Source organism: Haliotis cracherodii, unplaced genomic scaffold (genome assembly GCF_022045235.1).
Source record: "Haliotis cracherodii isolate W230 unplaced genomic scaffold, xgHalCrac1.p SCAF_17, whole genome shotgun sequence".
NCBI lineage: Eukaryota > Metazoa > Mollusca > Gastropoda > Lepetellida > Haliotidae > Haliotis > Haliotis cracherodii.
The window spans coordinates 9001965-9026853 of record NW_027266272.1 but is presented as its reverse complement, the minus strand read 5'-3'; the positions used below and the strand labels follow the sequence as shown (position 1 = coordinate 9026853).

Genomic DNA, 24889 nt, shown 5'->3' with positions numbered 1-24889 from the left:
ACAGGGCTTCAAATTTGATTTGAATATCTGAGGTCCAAGTGACACATTGCCTGTGAGTGAGTGAGTGAGTGAGTGAGTGAGTGAGTGAGTGAGTGAGTGAGTGAGTGAGTGAGTGAGTGAGTGAGTGAGTGAGTGAGTGAGTGAGTGAGTGAGTGTGTATGATTTTACGCCGCTTTTAGCAATATTCCAGCAATACACCAGAAATGGGCTTCACACATTGTACCCATGTCAGGAATCGAACCCGGGATTTTCGGCGTGATGAGCGAATGCTTTAACCACTAGGCTACCCGACCGCCCCACATTGCCTGTGAACATTGGCCAGGTAGGACCAGGAGACACATAGTGGGGGTCACCTTGTTTGCAAGTGTGGGTATGGGGTGGAGGGTGGGGCATGACAGAATTCACAAACCCCAGCCCTACAAGAACTATGCAGACATGCCCAGAGGCTGATCAACAGCCAAGCAAATATCAGTACAAATTCCAAATATTGGCATTGCAAATTTCTGAATTCATGGTGTTAAAGTCTATGGCTTTGTAAGGAATACTTGTATTTCACTGATAACATCCTTAACAAAGACGAAGAAGCCTTAATATTTAGCTCTGCTCTTATGCAAGGTTAAAATACATTGTTGTTATACCTCTTAGTTTAAGGAAATAAGAACTTTTTTTTTCTTCTAATATCTCAATTTTGAAGAACAAAAACATTCTTTTCCCCAATTAACCTGCCATGGGCACTTTGTTTGGGAATTTTGATACTTCTCTGCTCTTTCTTACATCCTTCGACAGCTACCTTGATCTTCAGACTATCATTATTATTATACAATTTCAAGAAATATTAAACATTTAATTATGTCAATTAAACATAACAGAAATATATATATTAAACTCTGGTTCTATTATTCACGTGTTACTGTAACAAAATAATATGCATCACGTTATTACAAATATCTTCTCCAAAACAATAATTTCAACACTAATGTACTTAAATGAGCGATAGTTTTACAGAATAAACGAGTAAATCCTATTGAGTGTTATGGTCGCTATGTAGATGACAAACTGCTGATGCCACAAAATATTGATCACCAGTGTTGGAAATTAAGGGGTCTTGGGCCCTGGGGTCCTTGAGGTTTGCTCCTATAGCATTGATGAGTGAGTGAGTTGGGTTTAACGCTGCTTGTAACAGTATTCCAGTTATATCACTGTGTGTCAGCTTAATGTGGGAGGAAAGCCCAATGTGATGCAGGTCTCAGACGTTTACCAATTCGGTGAAACCCACAAGCATGGGTATGGTGCTGACAAACCTAGAAACATAATCAGGTTTCTAACCCACAATCATAGGTTTCCGGTGTGCCCAAGTGACGCAACTCTGCACATTAAATCGCGACGACTGGGCCACCAGTGCCTCCTCCTACAGCATTGGAATCTAGGACCCTGTAAATAATGTTGTATGTGAGACAATGACAAGTAATACATGGTTTTCATGTTTAGTTGTGAACACTATCACTCACTCCTAGTGTCTGCAAGGTCAACTGCTGAGCCTAGTGGTGTCGTGAGGACACCTGGCGTCCTGCACATCAGGGAATTATTAGCGAGCAAGCTGTTTCCTTGCATGGTGTATAACAAGTATGACTGTGGTAGAGGATATAGACCTATACATCCTGTTTCTAGTATGTATCCTATATATCTGCAATATAGTAAATATATCATGTCACAACCACAATACAGTTTTAATCACAATTCTCACCCGCATCTCTCTGACCTAAGACAGAGACTGTGCTTGAGATAAATAAGATTTGGACATTATGACTGTCAACTTTTGATGACATCTGTGTATCTCTAGAAAATTTGAATAATACTTTAAGGACATTTTGGGGGAAAATTTGTAATGAACCACTTGGCAGTGTTCGAAATAGATTCTGCCTTCCTGTCACTTAGTGTCAGCAATGACATCAAACAGGATGAGTAAATGTTTCTGAAAATTACCTAGTTTTGATTTTAACATATATACCGGTAACAAAAAATATTGTTAAGCTTTTACAAAAAAATGTTCTCAGGGCTCGCTACATATTTTGCCAAATTTCTTTATGTGCAAATCATCATCAAATCATGTTCAATCAATCTCTTGTCAATGTCAGTCTGACTTATCTTCAGTTGTCATGATAATAAACAATCATTGAGTAAAGTATACCTAACATCCTAACTAAAGTAAGGATTCCAGAAGGGATGCTGTTGAACACAGGAATATAATAATTATGTACAATTTGAAGAAAAACATGGACTCAAATCAGAGCTCCAGATACCTTTTTGAGTAATTGAGTTTTTTCTCTAGGGTTTATATTTTAATTGGGTTATTACATTTTTCATTGGGTAACCAATATGTTTTCACTCATCTATTCATCAATCTATTGAGTATTTCCCCAAATTAGTGAACATTTTGCGATTTAAAAAAATATATAATAATGTTTCAGATGTATATAACTGTTCTAAATAAATAGGCTTGACCCGGAAAGTAAATCAGCTTTGTTAGCTTGTAATTGTGTTTCGGAAACTAGCTCCTTTGTATGCACCTAAAAAAAGCTTCATTGGGAATTTACGCGATCTGTTTTTATACATTTGAGTTTTTCATTTAATGCATGCATTTCTGTAGGCAAGTTAATTGAAAGTAATTGGGTTTTTGAATACCTTCTTTTTTTTTTGGGGGGGGGGGGGGTATTTTACACAAATACGCTGCTTATCTGTAGCTCTGTCAATCATTGCCGTGATTATCTTGCAATTGTTTTCTGAAACACTTAACTTACCTGTATTGTGATAACATAACCCCCCACTCCTAAAAAGTTGAAATTCTACCAGTGCTTAGTACATCACCTGGATACACCCACCTTGCATTTTTTACACATCACCTGGATACACCCACCTTGCATTTTTTTACACATCACCTGGATACACCCACCTTGCATTTTTTTACACGTCACCTGGATACACCCACCTTGCATTTTTTTACACATCACCTGGATACACCCACCTCGCATTTTTTTACACGTCACCTGGATACACCCACCTTGCATTTTTTTACACGTCACCTGGATACACCCACCTTGCATTTTTTTACACGTCACCTGGATACACCCACCTTGCATTTTTTTACACGTCACCTGGATACACCCACCTTGCATTTTTTTACACATCACCTGGATACACCCACCTCACATTTTTTTACACGTCACCTGGATACACCCACCTTGCATTTTTTTACACGTCACCTGGATACACCCACTTTGCATTTGAAGGGGTACAAAGTTAATCCTGCTCATAAGCCAAAACAAACCTCCATGAAGACAGGTGTTGACTCCACACCTGGATGTGTCTATCTACAGGTGTAATACTTGCAATAAACATCCCTACTGGCAGTACACTTACACTCGTTAGCTGCTACTTGGCCTAGCCATTACATAACCGCAATTTGCAGATCCATATAATTGAATGGTCTTAACAGTGTAATTAAGAGAGGTGAGGTTACAGTTCTATCAATCAAGTAATTCATTTGGACTTGCCACATAACAATACATGCAATATTATTGAGTTTATGAAATATATGTGGAATCACTAATCTGGTCAAAACAAGCCTGTTGAATCAATTATATGAAACTTGTCATGTGCCCTTTTACAATTAAAAGAGTTTACTATGGCATTCAAATTTGTTTTATAATGAATCAATCTTTACGAAAAAATATTGAAGGTCTCAGGCCTATAGTACAGTTTGTATGGATAGTGACATGTACACTTTTCTATAAAAAGAGTATTTCAATAATTCATTGAATGACACGCATATGCCATAAACATGTTTTAGTACATTAATATTTTCAGTAGACATCAATTTGAGAAATTTATTATATATATTTGGTGTTCTGTACATATAAGTACACAAGTGTCACTACGCAAATGTCCTAATTCTGGACAGAAAGAAAAAAATTATATTATTTTCAATTTTGTATGTGTGGCAAGTTAACATACTCTCAATTCTGAAGGCTAAGAGAAAAACATCTTATTTATAATTCATGAAAAGGATTTTCTAACTTTAGGGAGAAGTGATTTCCAAAGATATTCATCAGTTTTAAATTGGGACTTGAACATTATATATAGTATTTATATTTTGGTGATAATAGAAGTATCTCATTCCATTTCTGAATATACGTATCCTTCAGTCTTTGAGTGAACATTTAAATAAATGGATAAGGATATTCTATGTTTTGACTTTGCCATACATACCCAAAACCTAGTTCATTTAACAATTTCCTTGATAGAAGATATCCATTCTACATAACGGCCTCTCACCTCTAAATTTATATGAGTCATGTTGACCCATGCAATGATACTATGCGAACTACAATTGTGGAAGTCATGATAGTCACTGCGACAAAATTCACACATAATTTAGCATGTTGCATAAGTTCAATTATTTCTGATTTCATGAGTTTCTATATGAATGTCTAATAAATCAGTGACCAGGTGCATTCATATCCATGCACAATTCATATTCCCACTAAAATAAACTGGTATCAGGTGTGATGCAAATGTCCTGATAACCATGATAATGGGTGACATTGGAAGAGTGTCAAATTTCAAGGAAATCCCCAAATTGAAAAATCCCGATCGAAGTAAAGTTGTAAAATGCACATACAATATTTTTTATATTTTACTGTGTACAAGCATGCCATAGTTGACAATCAGAATATATGCAGTTTTCCTGGTCAGTAGTTTAAATAACATTATCAGGATTGAAAAGAAAAAAATCCTTATCTTTTTCAGGTGGGTTTGTCATTGAATTAGCTGCAGATAATCTTTACCTCATGAGTGTACTTGTATTGCCATGGCAACTGTTGGGGAGTTACCTACGATGGAATTACCCAAGGCATTTCTCCAAAATTAAATTAATCATATGATGTAATTAAATAATCAGTGAATGGAGTCGGTGAGTGAGTGAGTTTATTTCAATGCTGCTTTGAACAGTATTCCAGTTAAACTTATATCATAACGTGTCAGCTTAAGTAAAGTCCGAAGTGATGCAGGTCTCAGACGTTAACCACACTGGTGAAAGCCACGAGCACGGGTATGGTGCTGACAAACCTAGACACATAAGGCAACTGTGCACAGCGAAATTGTGGCATCTTAGATGACTGGGACACCCGTAAACCCGAGAATGGAGTGAACATGCTAGGGCCAATATGATACTGACTTTTGAGACATGTCACCAGTGTTTTTCTGACCCCCCTGACAACCAGTATATAAACAGCGAAAGTCTTTGTTGATACCATTCATAATACTTCACATTGCATTGCCATTTCAGTGGACGCAATTACAATTATAACACAACTGCTTTTATGCAAAAATAGCAACTCAGATACTGCCATTACAACTCATTTGATAATTTCATTTGACTACATATATCATTGGAGAAAATACTCCAGAAATTAAGTTGGCGTCCTTGTATGCAGTACCATTTACATAATTACGAATACTGTATTCGACGTAATAAGAGCCCCATTCTAATAAGCGCCCACAGCAATATTTGCTAATATATTGGCTAGTGAACAATCCCAATGAGCACCTCTTCCGATTGATCAACGTACACAAGACTTATTTATTCGCGTATAATACGTACTCGTGTGTTATATGCACCGTTAATTATGGGCTATTAAATTCTGGAAAAATATATCTGTCGTACATAAACATTTCAGGCTGTCAGCATAAACCACGAAATGTATGTTTCAACTGGGTTTTTTCGACCAAAATGATGTTCTAATAAGAACCCCCTATTTCTAATTTTGAGAGCGCCCTGGGCACTTATTACGTCGAATACGGTAACTGTGAATAGTTCACTGAGAGGTGAAGATGACAACCATCGTATCTATGCACTTATCTGCATCCAAGAAATATGAATCATGTACTCAACTGCCAGCATGTCCAGTCAAATATCAAAGTTCACACACGCACATCGGATGATAATATATGTGCACACCTCAATGCATTCATTATACAACATAATTATGATCATAAATGATATGTGGTGGAGTTGTTGACAGATCATGCAAATATAGTTACCAGCCATGCTAGATTCTGTGAAACAATACATTTTCTTAATTATTGTCTGATTGACCATATACAGACCATGGAAATGAACTTAATGGACCACATTCCATGAACATTTGCATCTTACATAGTTATCAAAAGAGTGGAACGGCTTCATATAGATTTAGTACGCCTAGAGTTAGATAACTGGTTAGCATAATACTATACAGGCTATATTTACAAATATAAACAGAGTTATGATTTATATCAACAAAATGCACATCTGCAAAGACTATTTTGCTGTCACTACCTATACAAGGAACACACGAACGTCAGAACATGGTCCGCGACTGTCAGACGTTGATTGTTATGACTGTCATTGAGTTCTGACACATTTCAACATTGAAGTGATTCATATTGACGTTTCGCAATAAAGCTATATTTTCACCAGCATCATACAAGTATACAGCATTTTCACTTGTCAGATACTGCGTTGATATAGGTTATAAATGTCAATATTAATAATTCAATAATTCATACACACGATGTTTGTAATATCACGAAATGGGGAGTATCCCAAGGATCTGATGGTGTACAAATGAGAGACTTGCCACCTCAACGGGACAGGTTTACACGAACTATACCTTGTAAAAAATATCCTCCCGTGACAGTTATGACATAGTTTCGACTGGGATGTGCCACAGTGATTCCATGGTGCCGTTTACTATCAGGAACACGATGAGCTTATACCCGGAAGGGATGTTTAGATTTCCAAACGAGGAACCTTATTTTGTCACAATATGGCGGACTTTCCTGCGCGTGCGCAGACGGAAGGGCACCTGTGGCAATCGAAACTTTCATACTTGACCTTGCTTATCTCGTTACAAATTAACGATAACACAAAACATACATGACATACGCAATAAACATAAAAGCATAAGCGAAGTATTCCGAATGCAAGGGAAAAGGACGTGTATACGTGTTCTTATTTCGTAATTTCTATGTTCCACTCCATTGCACATAAAACTATATATAGGTAAATATGAACGTCACCATTGACTGACCACACAACATGCGTACATCATTGTAATAACGCATGACATTGTGTTGTTACGTTGTTGCACTTCCCTCTAAACTAAACTGAAAAATGAAACGAAAACTGCATGTCATTTGTTTGGAAAAGAATATGAACTGTTAGTATTCGTAAAAAAAATATTTGTTTGTAAAATTTATTCAGACTTTTTTGTTTAATTTTTACAAATTCCCTTGTACAGTAGAAGAAGGTATAGATGAGTTTTCTACATACAGTTTATGTTTACAAGAGACTACGATAATGTGTATTTTGTTTGTTTCTTGTTTTTTAGCGCCGCGCTCAGCAATATTCCAGTTAAATGACGGCGGTAATGTGTAATTGGTTCATGTGTTACAATAGGGGATTAGATACGTTTCAACAGGACTTGACTAATATCAAATATCTGAAATGAAAAGATTGTGTGTGTGTGTGTGTGTGTGTGTGTGTGTGTGTGTGTGTGTGTGCTAAATCGTCTTTAAATATATAATAAAGGGAGCCAGATTTTTTCTTCAGTTTCTGAACAAATCTAAGCTTGCTACAATATTGTAGACTTGTTGGTAGTATTCGGATTAGTTTGTTTCATGGACTGTGGGAGAGGCTACGGCAGGATTTGCCCATGGACAAGTTTAATACATGCTCAGGACTCGCCCACTCGCCCGAAGCAATCTACCAATCGTGCATGTGGAGAGTTAGACACATTACATGTTCTGGCGTTGTGTTCGGGCCAACGAGATATGAGATAATCGGAAGGGACCAATCAGACTGTATGTTCACTATTTAACCTAAATAGGTTACATCGCCCTTATGTAACTTTAAGATTGATAGAAATGTGATGTGCAATCTATACGATCTAACATATAAAACGACATGCATCAGAATGAGTGAGTGAGTTTGGCTTTACGCCGCTTTTAGCAATATTCCAGCAACATCACGGCTGGGGAAACCAGAAATCGGCTCCATACATTGTACCCATGTCGGGAATCGAACCCGGGTCTTCGGCGTGACGAGCGAACGCTTGAACCACTCGGCTATCCGACCGCCCTTCATGCATCAGAAGCCAAATGGATGTGAGTTTTTTTCTCGGGTATCATCTTACACGTGTAGTTTAGTGCATGCTATTTAAGGCTGCAAGCACCAATATTCTAGATATATCACGACATGTACAACAGGTTAATTCCGGACCAGGTAAACCTGTGATTGATAATATGAGCAACGATCCACGCCACGAGTGAGTGAGTGAGTGAGTGCGTGCGTGCGTGCGTGCGTGCGTGAGTGAGTGAGTGAGTGAGTGAGTGAGTGAGTGGGTGGGTGAGTGAGTGAGTGAGTGGGTGAATTGTGTTTGGTGCGGCTTTAAGCCCCGAGATGCCAGAGGGTCAAAGAGTATTCCAGTTATAACACAGGGTATGAGCTTAACGTGGGAGGAAAGCACGAAGCGATACAGCTCTCCGACGTTTACCACGTTGGTGAAACCAACGAGCACGGGTATGGTCCTGACGAACCTAGGAACATAATCGGGCCGAACTGGGATTCGAACTCACATTTATAGGTTCCTGGCGCACTAAAGGGACGCAACTCTCCACAGCGACATTCAAGTAAAGGCCTAAATATTAAAATAAGGCTTGGGGAACCCAGGGATACTGTGGAGACTATTGTGTTAAAATATCCTTCATTGTGTCCACTTCATTAATTGAAAGAGTGAGTGAGTGAGTGAGTATGGTTTTACGCCGCTTTTAGCAATATTCCAGCAATATCACGGCGGGGGACACCAGAAATGGGCTTCACATATTAATTGAAAGAATGAATACAATCAGTTTAGACATTTCTGTATAACCCGTATTTGATATTCCCACATTATATTTTGTCATCGTAATCTAACTGCAAGGAACCCGTGAAGATCCGGGTTAGAATAGGTCTTTAACAACCCATACTTACCGCTAAAGGCGAGTATGCTTGTCGAAAGAGGGGACTTACGGGATCGGATGGTCAGGCTCGCTCGATGCATGTCATCGTATTCCAATTGCGTGGATCGATGCTCATGATATAAATCCCTGGGTTGTCTGGTCCAGACTCGATTATTTACAGACCGCCGCCATATAGCTGGAATGTTGCTGAGTACAGCGTTAAACAACAAAATAACAAAACTCTAATGGCAAAGATCGCATATAAAATACATTTTTCACCATTGACTTAAAGGATAAATAAAATCAACACTGATATGTAAAAAATGAAATAAAATAAGGCCAGGTAGAGTTTTGATATACAGTTTATGTCAAAACCAGTCGGACAGGTTTGGCAAGACCTGCACAAGTCTCTAAGGCAATAATTATTAGTTTAAATCCTAATGTCCCTATTCTATAAGTAATAAGATTAAGTTGTCCAAATAGGAGACTGTCGTCCTTTTACTGTCTACTTATCTAGACTTTCCTATTAGGAGAATAGAATTACTACACATCCATGGACTTATCTTTCAGTACAGCCTGGGAGCAAGGCTATGGTTTAGGCTATACTTGGGAATTGATAGACTAACTCTCAGTCGCTGAACATATTTTACTTTTGACAGAAACAAACAACTCAATTTAAATTGAAAAGGAGCCTCAGTGAGATGGGATAATCTGAAAATCTAGACTTGCTTCAGTAAAGGATGGATGAAGGGGAGAATAATATGGTTCAGGGACCATACGACAGGCCTCGAAATTAAGTGAGGCTGCTGTAATATGCTCCCTTAAATGTTTATCCGAACAGAGTTATGTCCCTTGTTTGCACAGGCCAAACCCCGAGAGTGGAGTACTATAGCTTCAACAGAAATATTTCGTTGTTTGTGTATTAAGCAGATAAGCTTACTTCGGGAGAGCAACAACAACCAGAGAGGGCACAGGCAGATACAGCTGAGCTTCTTGGAAAAGAAGGTTTGCATTTACCAAACGATCGTGCTCTAGATGAAGCAAATACATCGAGACAACTTTAAGTTTCGTTTGTTGGTCGTTTATTTGTTTTAAGTTATACTGTTTTTCATAAATTTACACTTTTCTACCACATGTACACAATATAATGAGTGAGTGAGTTGAGTTTATTGCCAAGCTTTAATAAGATAAGCAGAGTGATGAGGGTGTACACACTGACTCTCCCAAGGCTGTGCTGTTTGAAAGGCCGAATTTGAGGGACGTCTTCACCAGCGCTATTATCTGTTATGCGCATGTATTGAATCTGATGTTATGTTATCAGCGCTTTGAGTGAGTGAGTGGGTGAGTGAGTGAGTGAGTGAGCGGAATCTTCACATCTATCACCAAGCACACACAACACACCAGCACACTATCGAGGACCTGTCGGGATCAGACAAACCAAAGAAGGATCAGTTTCAGCAATGATGACGTCAGCCATGCCACAGATGAGGGAATGAGAATGTGTGTTAAAACACACAAACACAAACATATCACTTCACGTTTATTTTCTAGTCAACATACAAAACTTGTTCAAACTTTTCTTGTAGTGTTTCCCATCTAAATCTGTTGAGGTCAATCTGAAAAAGGTAAAGGCAGTGATTATGCCATAAAATAATTGACTGAATGAATCTTGTGAGGAATATAATGGCAAGTGGGCTTATGTCTCTCTGGAGGTCGTAATACCATGTCTCCCTTTAATTAGGTGTGTTTGTTGTTTAATGAAGAAAATCAGCAATGTTACTGCCTGTAAATATTCAAACTTGGACTAAACAATCCAGTGATCTATATTGTGAGCAACGATCCATGTCGTGGGCGAACGAGAACATGCCATGTCACCAGTGCATAGGTTGTTGGGAACCAATCGAGACCATGCGATTAGGTCATCCAGCTAGAATGGGTTGGTTGGTTGGTTTGTTGTTTAACGCCCGACTCAGCAATATTCCAGCTATATGATGGCGGTCTGTAAATAATCAAGTCTGGACCAGACAATCCAGTGATTGATATCATGATCATCGATCCACGCAATTGGGATCGATGACATGCATCAACCAAGTCAACGAGCCTGACCACCCGATCCCGTTAGTCGCCTTTTACGACAAGCATTGTCACCTTTTACGGCAAGCATGGGTTGCTGAAGACCTATTCTACCCCGAAATCTTCACGCGTCCCGGCTAGAATGGGACAATCTCAAATCTCAAGTGCCAGCGGACAATCTCAAGTGCCAGGTGCTGAGATCGCATCTCGACCAGGTGTATTGAGCCTATGGACCAACAGTGTTTACAGGTCTTTAAAGTGGTGTCACAACACCTAGTGTACAGTACATACAACCCTAAAAAAAAATACTCATCCGATGACAGATGACAAGGTATAATTGAGTCTGGGCCAGACAAACTAGTGATTTATACATGAGCATCAATCTACGCAATTGGGATACAATGACGTGCATCAACCATGTCTGCGAACATGAACACCCGATCCCGTTAGTCGCCTCTTACGACAAGCATAGTCACCCTTTACGGCAAGCATGGGTTGCTGAAGACCTGGTCTACCCCGGATCTTCAAGGCTCCGAAACACAAGCCTCAAAACACGTGGTGTCCCCAAGAAATTAACACATACACATTGCAAAATATATATTTGGTCCCCTTTTAAAATATAATACAGATTTGTACTGGGGATACCTGTGGTCTCTGAGTTCGGGCAAGGTGAGGTTTTCGGCAATATTCCCGAAGTCTCTTGTACAACTGTGTTGGGGTTCTGTAAAGACACTGGGCTGAAACACAGAACAGTCATGTTAGAGTGATCTCCCTTGCTGATGCTGATAATGCTTATTATTGTGGGAAAGGTTTAAATAATTGTATCAAGTAACAATTGCTGCTGAATGTTAATGATTGTTTGTTGTTTAATGTCCCAATCTGTAATATTCTAGTTATATAACAGTGGCCTGTTAATAATCAAGTCTTGACCAGACAATTCAGTGATTGATATTGTGAACAATGATGCACTCCATCAGAGTATGGGTTGCTGAGGACATATTCTAACACGAAATACACACGTGTGCTGCTTTGAAAAGTGTTCCCTGTGGGGATTAGAGTTAGAATTGGTACCAATGGCAACCTATGCTGGTCATAAGAGGCGACCAAATAGATTGGGTGGTCATACTCAGAAACTTGGTCTACTGCATGTCATCATATCCAAATTGCGTGGCTCATTGCTCATAGTATCAATCGCTGGATTATCTGGACCAGACCGACAATCCGAAGATTGGACCTTGCTCTTAATTGGAGGACTTAATTATGTGGATGGATGGACCGACGGACGACTAATGGCAGAAGTTCATGATAACAGTCCTACCTGGGAATATTTCTGGATACACCAAGTTGTCAGGACACAGAGGATAGCAGCCACAGTGTACAGCCTCCAGCCTGCAACATCAGACGCCACCAGTACACCACCAGTACACCAACAGTACACCACCAGTACACCATCAATACACCACCAGTACACAACCAGTACACCATCAGTACACCACCAGTACACCACCAATACACCACCAATACACCATCAATACACCACCAGTACATGATCAATACACCACCAGTACACCATCAATACACCACCAGTACACCATCAATACACCACCAGTACACCATCAATACACCACCAGTACACCATCAATACACCATCAATACACCACCAGTACACCCTCAATGCACCACCAGTACACCACCAGTACACCATCAATACACCACCAGTACACCACCAGTTCACCACCAGTACACCACCAGTTCACCACCAGTACACCACCAGTTCACCACCAGTACACCACCAGTACACCATCAATACACCATCAGTACACCATCAATACACCACCAGTACACCACCAGTACACCATCAGTACACCACCAGTTCACCACCAGTACACCATCAATACACCACCAGTACACCATCAGTACACCACCAGTACACCATCAGTACACCATCAATACACCACCAGTACACCATCAATACACCACCAGTACACCATCAATGCACCACCAGTACACCATCAATACACCATCAATACACCACCAGTACACCATCAATACACCACCAGTACACCACCAGTTCACCACCAGTACACCACCAGTACACCATCAATACACCATCAGTACACCATCAGTACACCACCAGTACACCACCAGTACACCATCAGTACACCACCAGTTCACCACCAGTACACCACCAGTACACCATCAATACACCACCAGTACACCACCAGTACACCACCAGTACACCATCAATACACCACCAGTACACCATCAATACACCACCAGTACACCATCGATACACCACCAGTACACCATCAGTACACCACCAGTACACCACCAGTTCACCATCATTTCTCCAACAATACACCACCAGTACACCATCGATACACCACCAGTACACCATCAGTACACCACCAGTACACCACCAGTACACCATCAGTACACCACCGGTACACCATCGATACACCACCAGTACACCATCAGTACACCACCAGTTCACCATCAATTCCCCAACAATACACCACCAGTACACCACCAGTACACCATCGATACACCACCAGTACACCATCAGTACACCACAGTACACCATCAGTACACCACCAGTACACCACCAGTACACCACCAGTACACCATCGATACACTACCAGTACACCACCAGTACACTAGTATCTTTGCCACACTGAAAACTAAAAGTGTTTTCACATATTTGAATCTCATTCGTTGAAGCTCTCCTCAGGGCCTCAGTGGGTTCATGTTTCTAGGGGGCATGGGGTTCCAGTGGGTTCATGTTTCCTGGGGGCATTGGGCCTCAGTGGGTTCATGTTTCCAGGGGGCATGGGTCCTTAGTGGGTTCATGTTTCTAGGGGGCATGGGGCTTCAGTGGGTTCATGTATCCTGGGGACATGGGGCCTCAGTGGGTTCATGTTTCTCGGGGACATGGGGCTTCAGTGGGTTCATGTTTCCTGGGGACATGGGGCTCCAGTGGGTTCATGTTTCCTGGGGACATGGGGCTTCAGTGGGTTCATGTTTCCTGGGGACATGGGGCTTCAGTGGGTTCATGTTTCCTGGGGACATGGGGCTCCAGTGGGTTCATGTTTCCTGGGGACATGGGGCCTCAGTGGGTTCATGTTTCTAGGGGGCATGGAGCCTCAATGGGTTCATCTTTCTGAGGGGGCATGGGGCCTCAGTGGGTTAATGTTTCTTTGGGTAACAGGGACCAAATCGCTTCATGCAAATCATCCAGAATTTGTTTTATTTGGTAGTTGTGTTACTTGTCATGAAAGTGAAAGACACTTGCTTTTCATGTGAATTATTGTAATGTTTCTTGTTTTATGCTGTTTATTATAGACACACCCACTCAAGAATTCATCTTTAACTTTTATACCCCTCTTCACTTGAAGAGAAATACGTACATAGCAACACCAAAGAATTCATGCAGGGCGGTTGACACGGCAACATCAGCTGACTGTAGGGTGGAGTAGTAGTCCCTCTTGTTGCCCTGGTAACCCCATGTGATGATGTGATCACCTAACTTGAACTTTGCTTCAGAAAAGATTTCTGCAGATTGAAATAGTTTCAAATGAAACTCCAAATAAAACAAAGGTGACACTTCATGACATTACACTGTATAATGAAAATTGCCAAAAAATCTGATTAACCTCTGTCCTCTGCAATGTGAAATACTGTTTGTACCTCAGCCCAAAGAAACAAAGTGCTGTTCTGTTCTGTTTCCATTGTACTTAACTGACTTCTCTTCTATTAATCCAATTAACTGCCTCGTTATGTTGTTATCTTGGTACAGTAACGATTAATCATACCTTGTGTAAACATATCATATTACATATATTTACTTAATGCCCTCAACCAGTATTCACTTCTTGATGAAGAAGCAAGAAGTAACCCAGAAACGTACGAAAGAAAAAAGACGTTATTATCCAAAATTCACTGTTACAACACCCAGCCCCATCAGACTGGAAGATGGAATAAAACTCTGTTGAATGAACGTTTATGCAAGTTAAGTAAGGATAAGATATATGGATGAACAACTTCTTAAATACAATCATAGCGACACCATCTAACACCGTTATGAAGCAAGATATCACTTGCTTGATAAGGGTGTTAGAACCTACACTGAAGGTTTTGGGCACACTGCAGACTGCACACAACGTACACACATACCTGATACATCTTCCGCATCCGAGATGCCTGAAGTGATGTCTGTTGTCATGGAGAAGGAATAATCACTGCAACCCACAACAGACGCACTTACCTGGTACATCTGTATACGTCTCTCCCATCACCGAAACCTGGAACCGATATCCTTCGTCATGGAGACGGAACAGTGCTTGGAAGAATGTGTCTGGATCTTTATCATGTTCCCTGCAAACAAACATCCCCGGACTCACTCACTCACTCTCTCCATATACCATGTACAGGTGAGGTGAGGTGAGGTGAGGTGAGGTGAAGTGAGATGAGATGAGGTGAGGTGAAGTGAAGTGAGATGAGGTGAAGTGAAGTGAGATGGTGAGGTGAGGTGAGGTGAGGTGAAGTGAGATGAGATGAGGTGAGGTGAGGTGAGGTGAGGTGAAGTGAGATTAGGTGAGGTGAGGTGAGATGAGGTGAAGTGAATTGAATTGAGATGAGGTGAGGTGAAGTGAGTTGAAGTGAAGTGAGATTAGGTGAGGTGAGGTGAAGTGAGATGAGGTGAAGTGAGATGAGGTGAGGTGAAGTGAGATTAGGTGAGGTGAGGTGAGGTGAAGTGAGATGAGGTGAAGTGAGGTGAGGTGAGTTGAAGTGAGGTGAGGTGAAGTGAGGTGAGGTGAAGTGAGGTGAGGTGAGATGAGGTGAAGTGAGGTGAGGTGAAGTGAGATGAGGTGAGGTGAAGTGAGATTAGGTGAGGTGAGGTGAAGTGAGATGAGGTGAAGTGAGATGAGGTGAGGTGAAGTGAGATTAGGTGAGGTGAGGTGAAGTGAGATGAGGTGAGGTGAAGTGAGATGAGGTGAGGTGAAGTGAGATGAGGTGAAGTGAGATGAGGTGAGGTGAAGTGAGGTGAGGTGAGGTGAGGTGAAGTGAAGTGAGATGAGGTGAAGTGAGATGAGGTTATTGCACTACTATAGGTCCGATGGACCAGCATATTTGTTTGTCTCACAGCTTTTTCAACAAGGAAGGAAATCTGTATATTCGCAATATTTTCTTACAGAGATGGTTCTGCCCACACAATATGAAGTGGCCTGTCACCTGCAACACACTGACTCACCATCTGTGTGCCCACACAATATGAAGTAGCCTGTCACCTGTACCACACTGACTCACCATCTGTGTGCCCACACTATATGAAGTGGCCTGTCACCGGTACTACACTGACTCACCATCTGTGTGCCCACACTATATGAAGTGGCCTGTCACCGGTACTACACTGACTCACCATCTGTGTGCCCACACAATATGAAGTGGCCTGTCACCGGTACAACACTGACTCACCATCTGTGTGCCCACACAATATGAAGTGGCCTGTCACCAGTACAACACTGACTCACCATCTGTGTGCCCACACTATATGAAGTGGCCTGTCACCGGTACCACACTGACTCACCATCTGTGTGCCCACACAATATGAAGTGGCCTGTCACTGGTACAACACTGACTCAACATCTGTGTGCCCACACTATATGAAGTGGCCTGTCACCGGTACTACACTGACTCACCATCTGTGTGCCCACACAATATGAAGTGGCCTGTCACCGGTACTACACTGACTCACCATCTGTGTGCCCACACAATATGAAGTGGCCTGTCACCGGCATCACACTGACTCACCATCTGTGTGCCCACACAATATGAAGTGGCCTGTCACCGGTACTACACTGACTCACCATCTGTGTGCCCACACAATATGAAGTGGCCTGTCACCTGTACTACACTGACTAACCATCTGTGTGCCCACACAATATGAAGTGGCCTGTCACCTGTGCCACACTGACTCACCATCTGTGTGCCCACACAATATGAAGTGGCCTGTCACCTGTGCCACACTGACTCACCATCTGTGTGCCCACACAATATGAAGTGGCCTGTCACCTGTACTACACTGACTCACCATCTGTGTGCCCACACAATATGAAGTGGCCTGTCACTTGTACCACACTGACTCACCATCTGTGTGCCCACACAATATGAAGTGGCCTGTCACCTGTACCACACTGACTCACCATCTGTGTGCCCACACAATATGAAGTGGCCTGTCACTTGTACCACACTGACTCACCATCTGTGTGCCCACACAATATGAAGTGGCCTGTCACCTGTACCACACTGACTCACCATCTGTGTGCCCACACAATATGAAGTGGCCTGTCACTTGTACCACACTGACTCACCATCTGTGTGCCCACACAATATGAAGTGGCCTGTCACCTGTACCACACTGACTCACCATCTGTGTGCCCACACAATATGAAGTGGCCTGTCCAGTGTACCACACTGACTCACCATCTGTGTGCCCACACAATATGAAGTGGCCTGTCACCTGTACCACACTGACTCACCATCTGTGTGCCCACACAATATGAAGTGGCCTGTCACCGGCATCACACTGACTCACCATCTGTGTGCCCACACAATATGAAGTGGCCTGTCACCGGTACTACACTGACTCACCATCTGTGTGCCCACACAATATGAAGTGGCCTGTCACCTGTACCACACTGACTCACCATCTGTGTGCCCACACAATATGAAGTGGCCTGTCACTTGTACCACACTGACTCACCATCTGTGTGCCCACACAATATGAAGTGGCCTGTCACCTGTACTACACTGACTCACCATCTGTGTGCCCACACAATATGAAGTAGCCTGTCACCAGCATCACACTGACTCACCATCTGTGTGCCCACACAATATGAAGTGGCCTGTCACCGGTACTACACTGACTCACCATCTGTGTGCCCACACAATATGAAGTGGCCTGTCCAGGCACCACACTGACTCACCATCTGTGTGCCCACACAATATGAAGTGGCCTGTCACCTGTACCACACTGACTCACCATCTGTGTGCCCACACAATATGAAGTGGCCTGTCACCAGCACCACACTGACTCACCATCTGTGTGCCCACACAATATGAAGTGGCCTGTCATCTGTACCACACTGACTCACCATCTGTGTGCCCACACAATATGAAGTGGCCTGTCACCTGTACTACACTGACTCACCATCTGTGTGCCCACACAATATGAAGTGGCCTGTCACTTGTACCACACTGACTCACCATCTGTGTGCCCACACAATATGAAGTGGCCTGTCACCTGTACCACACTGACTCACCATCTGTGTGCCCACACAATATGAAGTGGCCTGTCACTTGTACCACACTGACTCACCATCTGTGTGCCCACACAATATGAAGTGGCCTGTCACTTGTACCACACTGACTCACCATCTGTGTGCCCACACAATATGAAGTGGCCTGTCACCTGTACCACACTGACTCACCATCTGTGTGCCCACACAATATGAAGTGGCCTGTCACCTGTACCACACTGACTCACCATCTGTGTGCCCACACAATATGAAGTGGCCTGTCACCGGTACCACACTGACTCTTTATCTGCAATGTCTGTCCTCTAACACTGAAAGAGCTCTTTGACACACAACACAGTCCATCACCAGCTTCAGTTGCTTTATGCATCTCCTGGTCGCCAAGTTTCTCCTGGTCGCCACGTATCTCCTGGTCACCACGTATCTCCTGGTCGCCACGTATCTCCTGGTCGCCACATATCTCCTGGTCGCCACGTATCTCCTGGTCACCACGTATCTCCTGGTTGCCATGCATCACCAGGTCGCCGCGTATCTCCAGGTCGCCATGCATCTTCACTGCATCACAAACATCACTGCCTGTTTTACCTTGGATGCTCTGCTGTGAGTCACTACACAGTTCCAGTGCAGGTTTACACATTCCTTTGTCATCATTCACCGACATAGGGTCAACATTTGGCACATCAGGTCCCCCCTGTCTTGGTGGAATTGGATTCACTTCTGTCTGAGGGTCACTATATGGGCTGTCTGTTTCTGTGTGAGGGTCACTATAACGGCTGTCTGTTTCTGTGTGAGGATCACCATGTGGCCTCTCTGCTTCTGTCTGAGGGTAACTATAACGACTGTCTGTTTCTGTGTGAGGATCAGTATATGGGCGGTCTGCCTCTGTCTGAGGGTAACTATAACGACTGTCTGTTTCTGTGTGAGGGTCAGCGCTGTGAGGTGTTCCCTTCATCAATGAGGCATCTGTGTTCTGTGTCCTACCATAACCTGGGCACATGAAGGCCAGGGGAAAGTACAGAACCTGACATTTTGGTCTGATCTGTTCTGCTAGACCCTTGGGTCTGTGGTCTGGCATCAGCTTGAGGAAGGATGATATGTTATCCAGAAAGGAATCTCTGTTGTATGTGGAGTTGAATAGAACAATGTCTGCGACCAGGCTGCATAAGAACAAAATAAGATAAACAGCTTAAATGTTCTGAGTGAGTTTTGTCAAATGCTCATATGAATAGTAATTTAGCATCAGCCTAAAGAGTAAACTGGGTTTAATGCTGCTTTGTAAATTGTTTCAGTCATATTACAACATACAGGTATTTACCTAAACAGTGTCCTGAGTGTGAAAAAGTACAGCTAACCAGCTTCAATGGCAGCATCTTCCCGAGATAAACTGACTATAAAAGTCCAGTTTCCACCCTTGCCTAACTAAAACGGAATTTCTGGGCTAGATCGTAGCGCTACCAGTGTTTTTTTTTACGAGTTGTGTCCCTTCTTGCCTCTCCTATTGACCAATCAGATTCCACCTCATGTATCACTTGCATTTGCTTCAAACAAAATGGCGGTGCCCAGTCAAGACGATGTGATCAATAATCAAGATCTATATTGTAATAAAATGGGTCTTACATCTCAAAGTTCATCAATTCACATGAGCACCTTGATTAAAAACATGAAAAGCTTTGGAAAACATCTGCTGACGCCGAGTTGGCGGTGCACATCATTTGCAAATCCTGCATCAGACCGAAATCTGCATGACAGTTTTCAGACAGATTTCGATTTTGCTACATGATGTTGATTTGACTATACATTGACTTGTTAATCCAGCCAAAATATAACTCCATAATACCAGCCTAGTTCGGCAAGGGTGGAAACTGGACTTTTAAAGTCAGTTAACTCACTTGCCTCGGGAAGATGCAATAGCAGAGAGATCCGTGATGTCATTTGATTGTGATTACATGGTATCAGATGGAGTCGTAATGGTCAAAACATTGTTATGTAATTTCATTGTAGTGATATTGGGTAATCTCACCCAAGTGATTACTCCTGTGGAAGACATATTTTAATCATAAATTAGAGCGTCTGATCAAATAAATGTGGAATGAAAGCCAACAGTGACTGCAGATTCACACTGCTGGTTTGGTGAACTTACTGGTTTGAGTACGGTGGTATGGTCCTGGCAAATCAAGGATCATAACCAAGGTGAAGATGATATTTGAAAACTACAAACAGCCAATCCTAGCACAACAAAAGGACACAATTCTGTGTTGTAATTGCATTGGCAACAGGAATCTGATTTCTGATTTAAATAAGGTAATTTTATGTGTTTTTACTTTTAAAGTTTACTCAAAGTAGAAGAGTGTTTGATTCTAAAAGCCCATAAAATTAGACCTCTGAACCCTTCCTAAAGTTGTTAGATGAAGATATAGCATACTACAGAGTGAACGAACCTTGACAATATTTGATTATATCCATACTGGAAGTCCCTGTTCTGCTGTTTCCGGACGGGGTAGACCAGCTGGTTCTCATGGAAGTACAGGACCTTTCTAAGTCGCCCAAGGTCAGGTCTAAGGGCAGATAACTCTGCCAAATTCAGGACTGAGCTGGTGAATAATACTCTGTATGGATAGGAGAAATTAATGAATGTTATTTATCAAAATCAAAAACAATATTTAATCCCTCTTGACTTCTTACACCAACCATTTCATGTAATGATTGTTCACCTTGTGAATGTATTTTTTGTTTAACCTTGCATGCACTCAGCAACATACCTGTTATGTGATGACAGCCTCTAAATAATTGAATCTGGACCAGACAAACCAGTGATTGATATTATGAGCAAAGAATCACCCTTTCAGCGAACAATGACATGCAATCAACCACATCATGGAGTCATACCATCGGATCCATTTAGTAGTCTCTTAATTATGACCAGCATACAGTGTAGGTCGACCCATTCTTACCTGCAATTTCATTAAGGGCCATATGTAACTCGAAATATAATTGGTCAGTGTAATAACAATAGTTATAAAACAGACATAAAATTCACATTGTTTGGTAATACTAATAACTAGTGACACAACAGGTAGCATATCCACAGAATTGAATTGAGAAGTGGCTATATACTAAAGGGACTTTACAACATCGGAATCAGCTTAATTTAGCGAAATGACGTAAATATTTGATTTCTAACACTGGAAATCGTAAGTAACGTACCGAAACTCTGCACACTGTGGCACCCTTTGACTGAAATAGAGGGCAGACGTCCTGGCTCTCCAGTGCCACTTCTTGGCTGGCAAAGTGTATCGAACACACCCCGTCAGTTTGTCAAACAACAGATCAACTAACTGCTTGTGAGATCCGCCATAAAAAGCTTCGATTATCAATATCTTACATCCCTTTTCTGACTTCTCTGGAGATGCTGCCATCTGCGTTGGTCACCTGACGACGAGTTACGTCATTCGTGAATGTATCGATGAAGTCATTGCCATCTGCAGCTAAACAGAACTGAAGTGCAACTCCAGAAGACATGTGGATTTGTTTACTAAGGGAGATAACTCTAATGTTAGTACATATGTGCACACCACGCTAACATTGTTTCGATCAGAACCAGAAAGAATAGTTTATTAATAGGGCGTTAAAATGAGAACAGCGTATTTACATTACCAGCTGATTACTGGTAAATTGACTTGTTGTGATATCGCTGAATTTGGTTTAAATTGGGAATGTACATGACAAAAATTAACAAAAACGGCATCTCGTCAAAGTGACGGGGTTTAACCTTTTTGGTCCAACTATTTTATGGGAGCAAAACGATTCGACTTCCTATACATTTCTATTTTATCACACTCTTTTTAAAACACTCCACAGTACAAATGGTAAAACTTCCGCCAGCATGCGCTGTCTTGATTTATTTACAAAAATATAATCCCTGGCTGGGGTTTTATTAAAAGAAACAAATTGTCACAGAAAATGCTTGAAAACAATAATTAATCAGACTGTTGCAAGAAGAAGGAATTGTCTACCACAAAAAAAAAAGTAGATTATATTTTTTAATTTGGCTCATAGTTTTAAATATAACAAAAATATTTGGTTTTGCAGCTGAAACTAAAATATTATATAGTCTCCATTGAAAAAAACCCTCCCCTGAGTATGATCAATATCGGGAAACTGTGAATTCGTGGAGACTTTTAATGTATTGGAATTGAACGGTAATAGTTACTAATTTCTTTATTATAATTTTGTTTTGGTTGGATTTGCAGGATACTTTGTTACTACTATTATAGGACCCGCGGAGATCCGGGTCAACCTATGCTTGAGGCGACTAACAGGATTGGTAGGTCATGCTCGCTGACTTGGTTGTTGCATGTCATCGTTTCCCAATTGCATAGATCGATGCTCATAATATCAATCACTGCATTGTCTGGTTCATACTTGATTATTTACAGACCTCCGCCATATAGCTGGAATATTGCTGAGTGCAGCGTTAAACAGCAAACAAACAAACAAACAAAACTACTATTATAAAAAAACCAACAACAAACAACATCAGGTAAGTACATCGAAGCCGAGAAGGATAATTGGTATGAGAGTGGGTTATGGGATTACCCATAGATCCAAGCTGAGAAGGATACTAATTAGAGTTTCCGCAATTGTTTCTATAAAGGATGACTGGTAGAACTTGCATATCACATCACACCAGGTCATAAGGCAACAGATATTTATTACCAATTAAAATTTAGGATTTGAAATATATTTGCCACGTAATAATTCAATACTTATATGTCATCACTAATAAATCATTGTTCAGTTCTTTTTCTCAATTGTATTTGCTTTGTCAACGAATACACCGTGAGTTTTGTCTACGAGTTGGGAGTGGTACGAATTGGTTTGGTTACGAATTTACCTACAACCATCAATATCCCCATGAGGGTGACGGCTCCACAGACAGGTGCCCGTTTGCTGTGTTAGGGCGGTGGCTGAAACGTTACCAAACTACGATGGATGTGTAGTGCACACTTAACAAGTTTCCCGTATTAAGGACAATTCTTCCCATACTTTCAGGCTGCGTTTGAACATAATCAGTCAATTCAGTGGAACATCTCGTGTCTCCGGAGATGAAGGCAAAGTCTGTTCCATCAGCTGCCAAGACTATGGCTTGGGTTTTTCTGGGATTCCAAAGGGATCCTCATCGTGGCCAGCCTCTGAAAAGGTCAGACCATTAATGGCCAATATTATTCTGATCTGCAGAGGCAACTGTGTAAGAGAAGCAGGGCTAAAACTCGTGGACAACTCACTAAAGATGTGTTGTCCAAGCAGGACAAGCACCTGTGTACATGTCTATTGTCGTCATGGTAAGCTATGGCTGTAATGCATGACTGGGGCTTTCAACTTGTTGAACAACCTCCGTATTCACCACATTTGGCACCGTCGGATTTCCACCTTCTTCCTAAACTTGAAGCAAGAACTGTCTGGCAAGAATTATGCAAACGATGACGTTATTTCTGATGTGGAGGACTATTTACACTGCCAGGCATCCGAGGATCGTTGTCAGAAGTGCTTGGGTCTCCGAGGGAATTATGTTGAAAAAACAAATATTAGAAGTCCATCATAGTTAGACTCAGAACTTTTCAGTCACCCCTTGTTGGGTCAAGTGTTGTAATTAGTGCCATGTGTGAAATAAGGACTTGTTTCTCTCTAAATAGGGGGCACGAGTGGCCCAGTAGTCTTGGGACCGCGAGTCGCTGTGCAGAGTTGCGTCCCTTGGGCACACCAGAAACCTATGATTGTGGGTTCAAATCCCGGTTCGCCCCAATTATGTTTCTCGGTTTGTCAGCACCATACAAGCGTTCGTGGGTTTCACCGAAGTGGTAAACGTCTTGAGACCTGCATCACCTGCTTTCCTCCCACATTAAGCTGACAGGTGTACATGATATACCTGGAATACTGTTCAAAGTGCCGTTAAACCTAACTCACTCACTTACGCTCTAAATAGGGTAGTGGTATAACTGTTCCATTGTTACACTTCACAAAGTGGGAGGTAGCAGACAAATAAATGTCACTTGAATCAAACTGGCTTTGTCTGAGACTACATACTACCTCTCTGAAATTGAGATCACCTGGTAACAATAACCTGGCTGATTGTGTGACATTATACCCCAATGACGTGGCTTGTTACTCATGCTATCAACCACATTTATTCCTAATTCGAGAATTGGCTGCAACCATGTAAAGTAGACACAATTTATGTTCAACAACATATTTATTCACTTTAAAGACGTTTGAGTATAGATACTTATACCCTTGTCAAGCAAGGCTGACACCAAGTAATATCAATTGTTTGTAATTTAATGCCACACCTAGCAATGTTCCAGCTATATGACATTAGTCTCTATATAATCGAGTCTGGACGAGACACTTCAGTGACACATTGTGAGCAACAATCCACGCCCTTTGGGGTTCGAGGACACGCA

The 24889-nt window shown here is 41.7% G+C and overlaps 2 protein-coding genes across 3 annotated transcripts in view; both read right to left on the bottom strand.

The window, feature by feature from the left end:
• LOC139464878 (WAS/WASL-interacting protein family member 1-like) overlaps nt 1-6878 on the bottom strand; it is a 49715-nt gene extending 42837 nt beyond the window's left edge. For both annotated transcript variants that reach the window (XM_071246445.1, XM_071246447.1), the window contains exon 1: nt 6711-6878. The gene's annotated coding sequence lies outside the window, so the exon portion shown is untranslated. The remainder of the gene's footprint in view (nt 1-6710) is intronic.
• A 3695-nt stretch (nt 6879-10573) lies between these two features.
• On the bottom strand, nt 10574-21885 carry LOC139464336 (tRNA-queuosine alpha-mannosyltransferase-like). Its single transcript, XM_071245859.1, has 9 exons — nt 21633-21885; nt 20867-21034; nt 18946-19585; nt 18659-18837; nt 15377-15486; nt 14520-14664; nt 12431-12501; nt 11758-11849; nt 10574-10655 (listed from the first exon to the last, which is right to left on the bottom strand). The coding sequence occupies exons 1-9, from the start codon at nt 21842-21844 to the stop codon at nt 10587-10589; spliced, it is 1686 nt and encodes a 561-aa protein (XP_071101960.1). The 5' UTR covers nt 21845-21885; the 3' UTR covers nt 10574-10586.
• Nucleotides 21886-24889: the final 3004 nt, after the last annotated feature.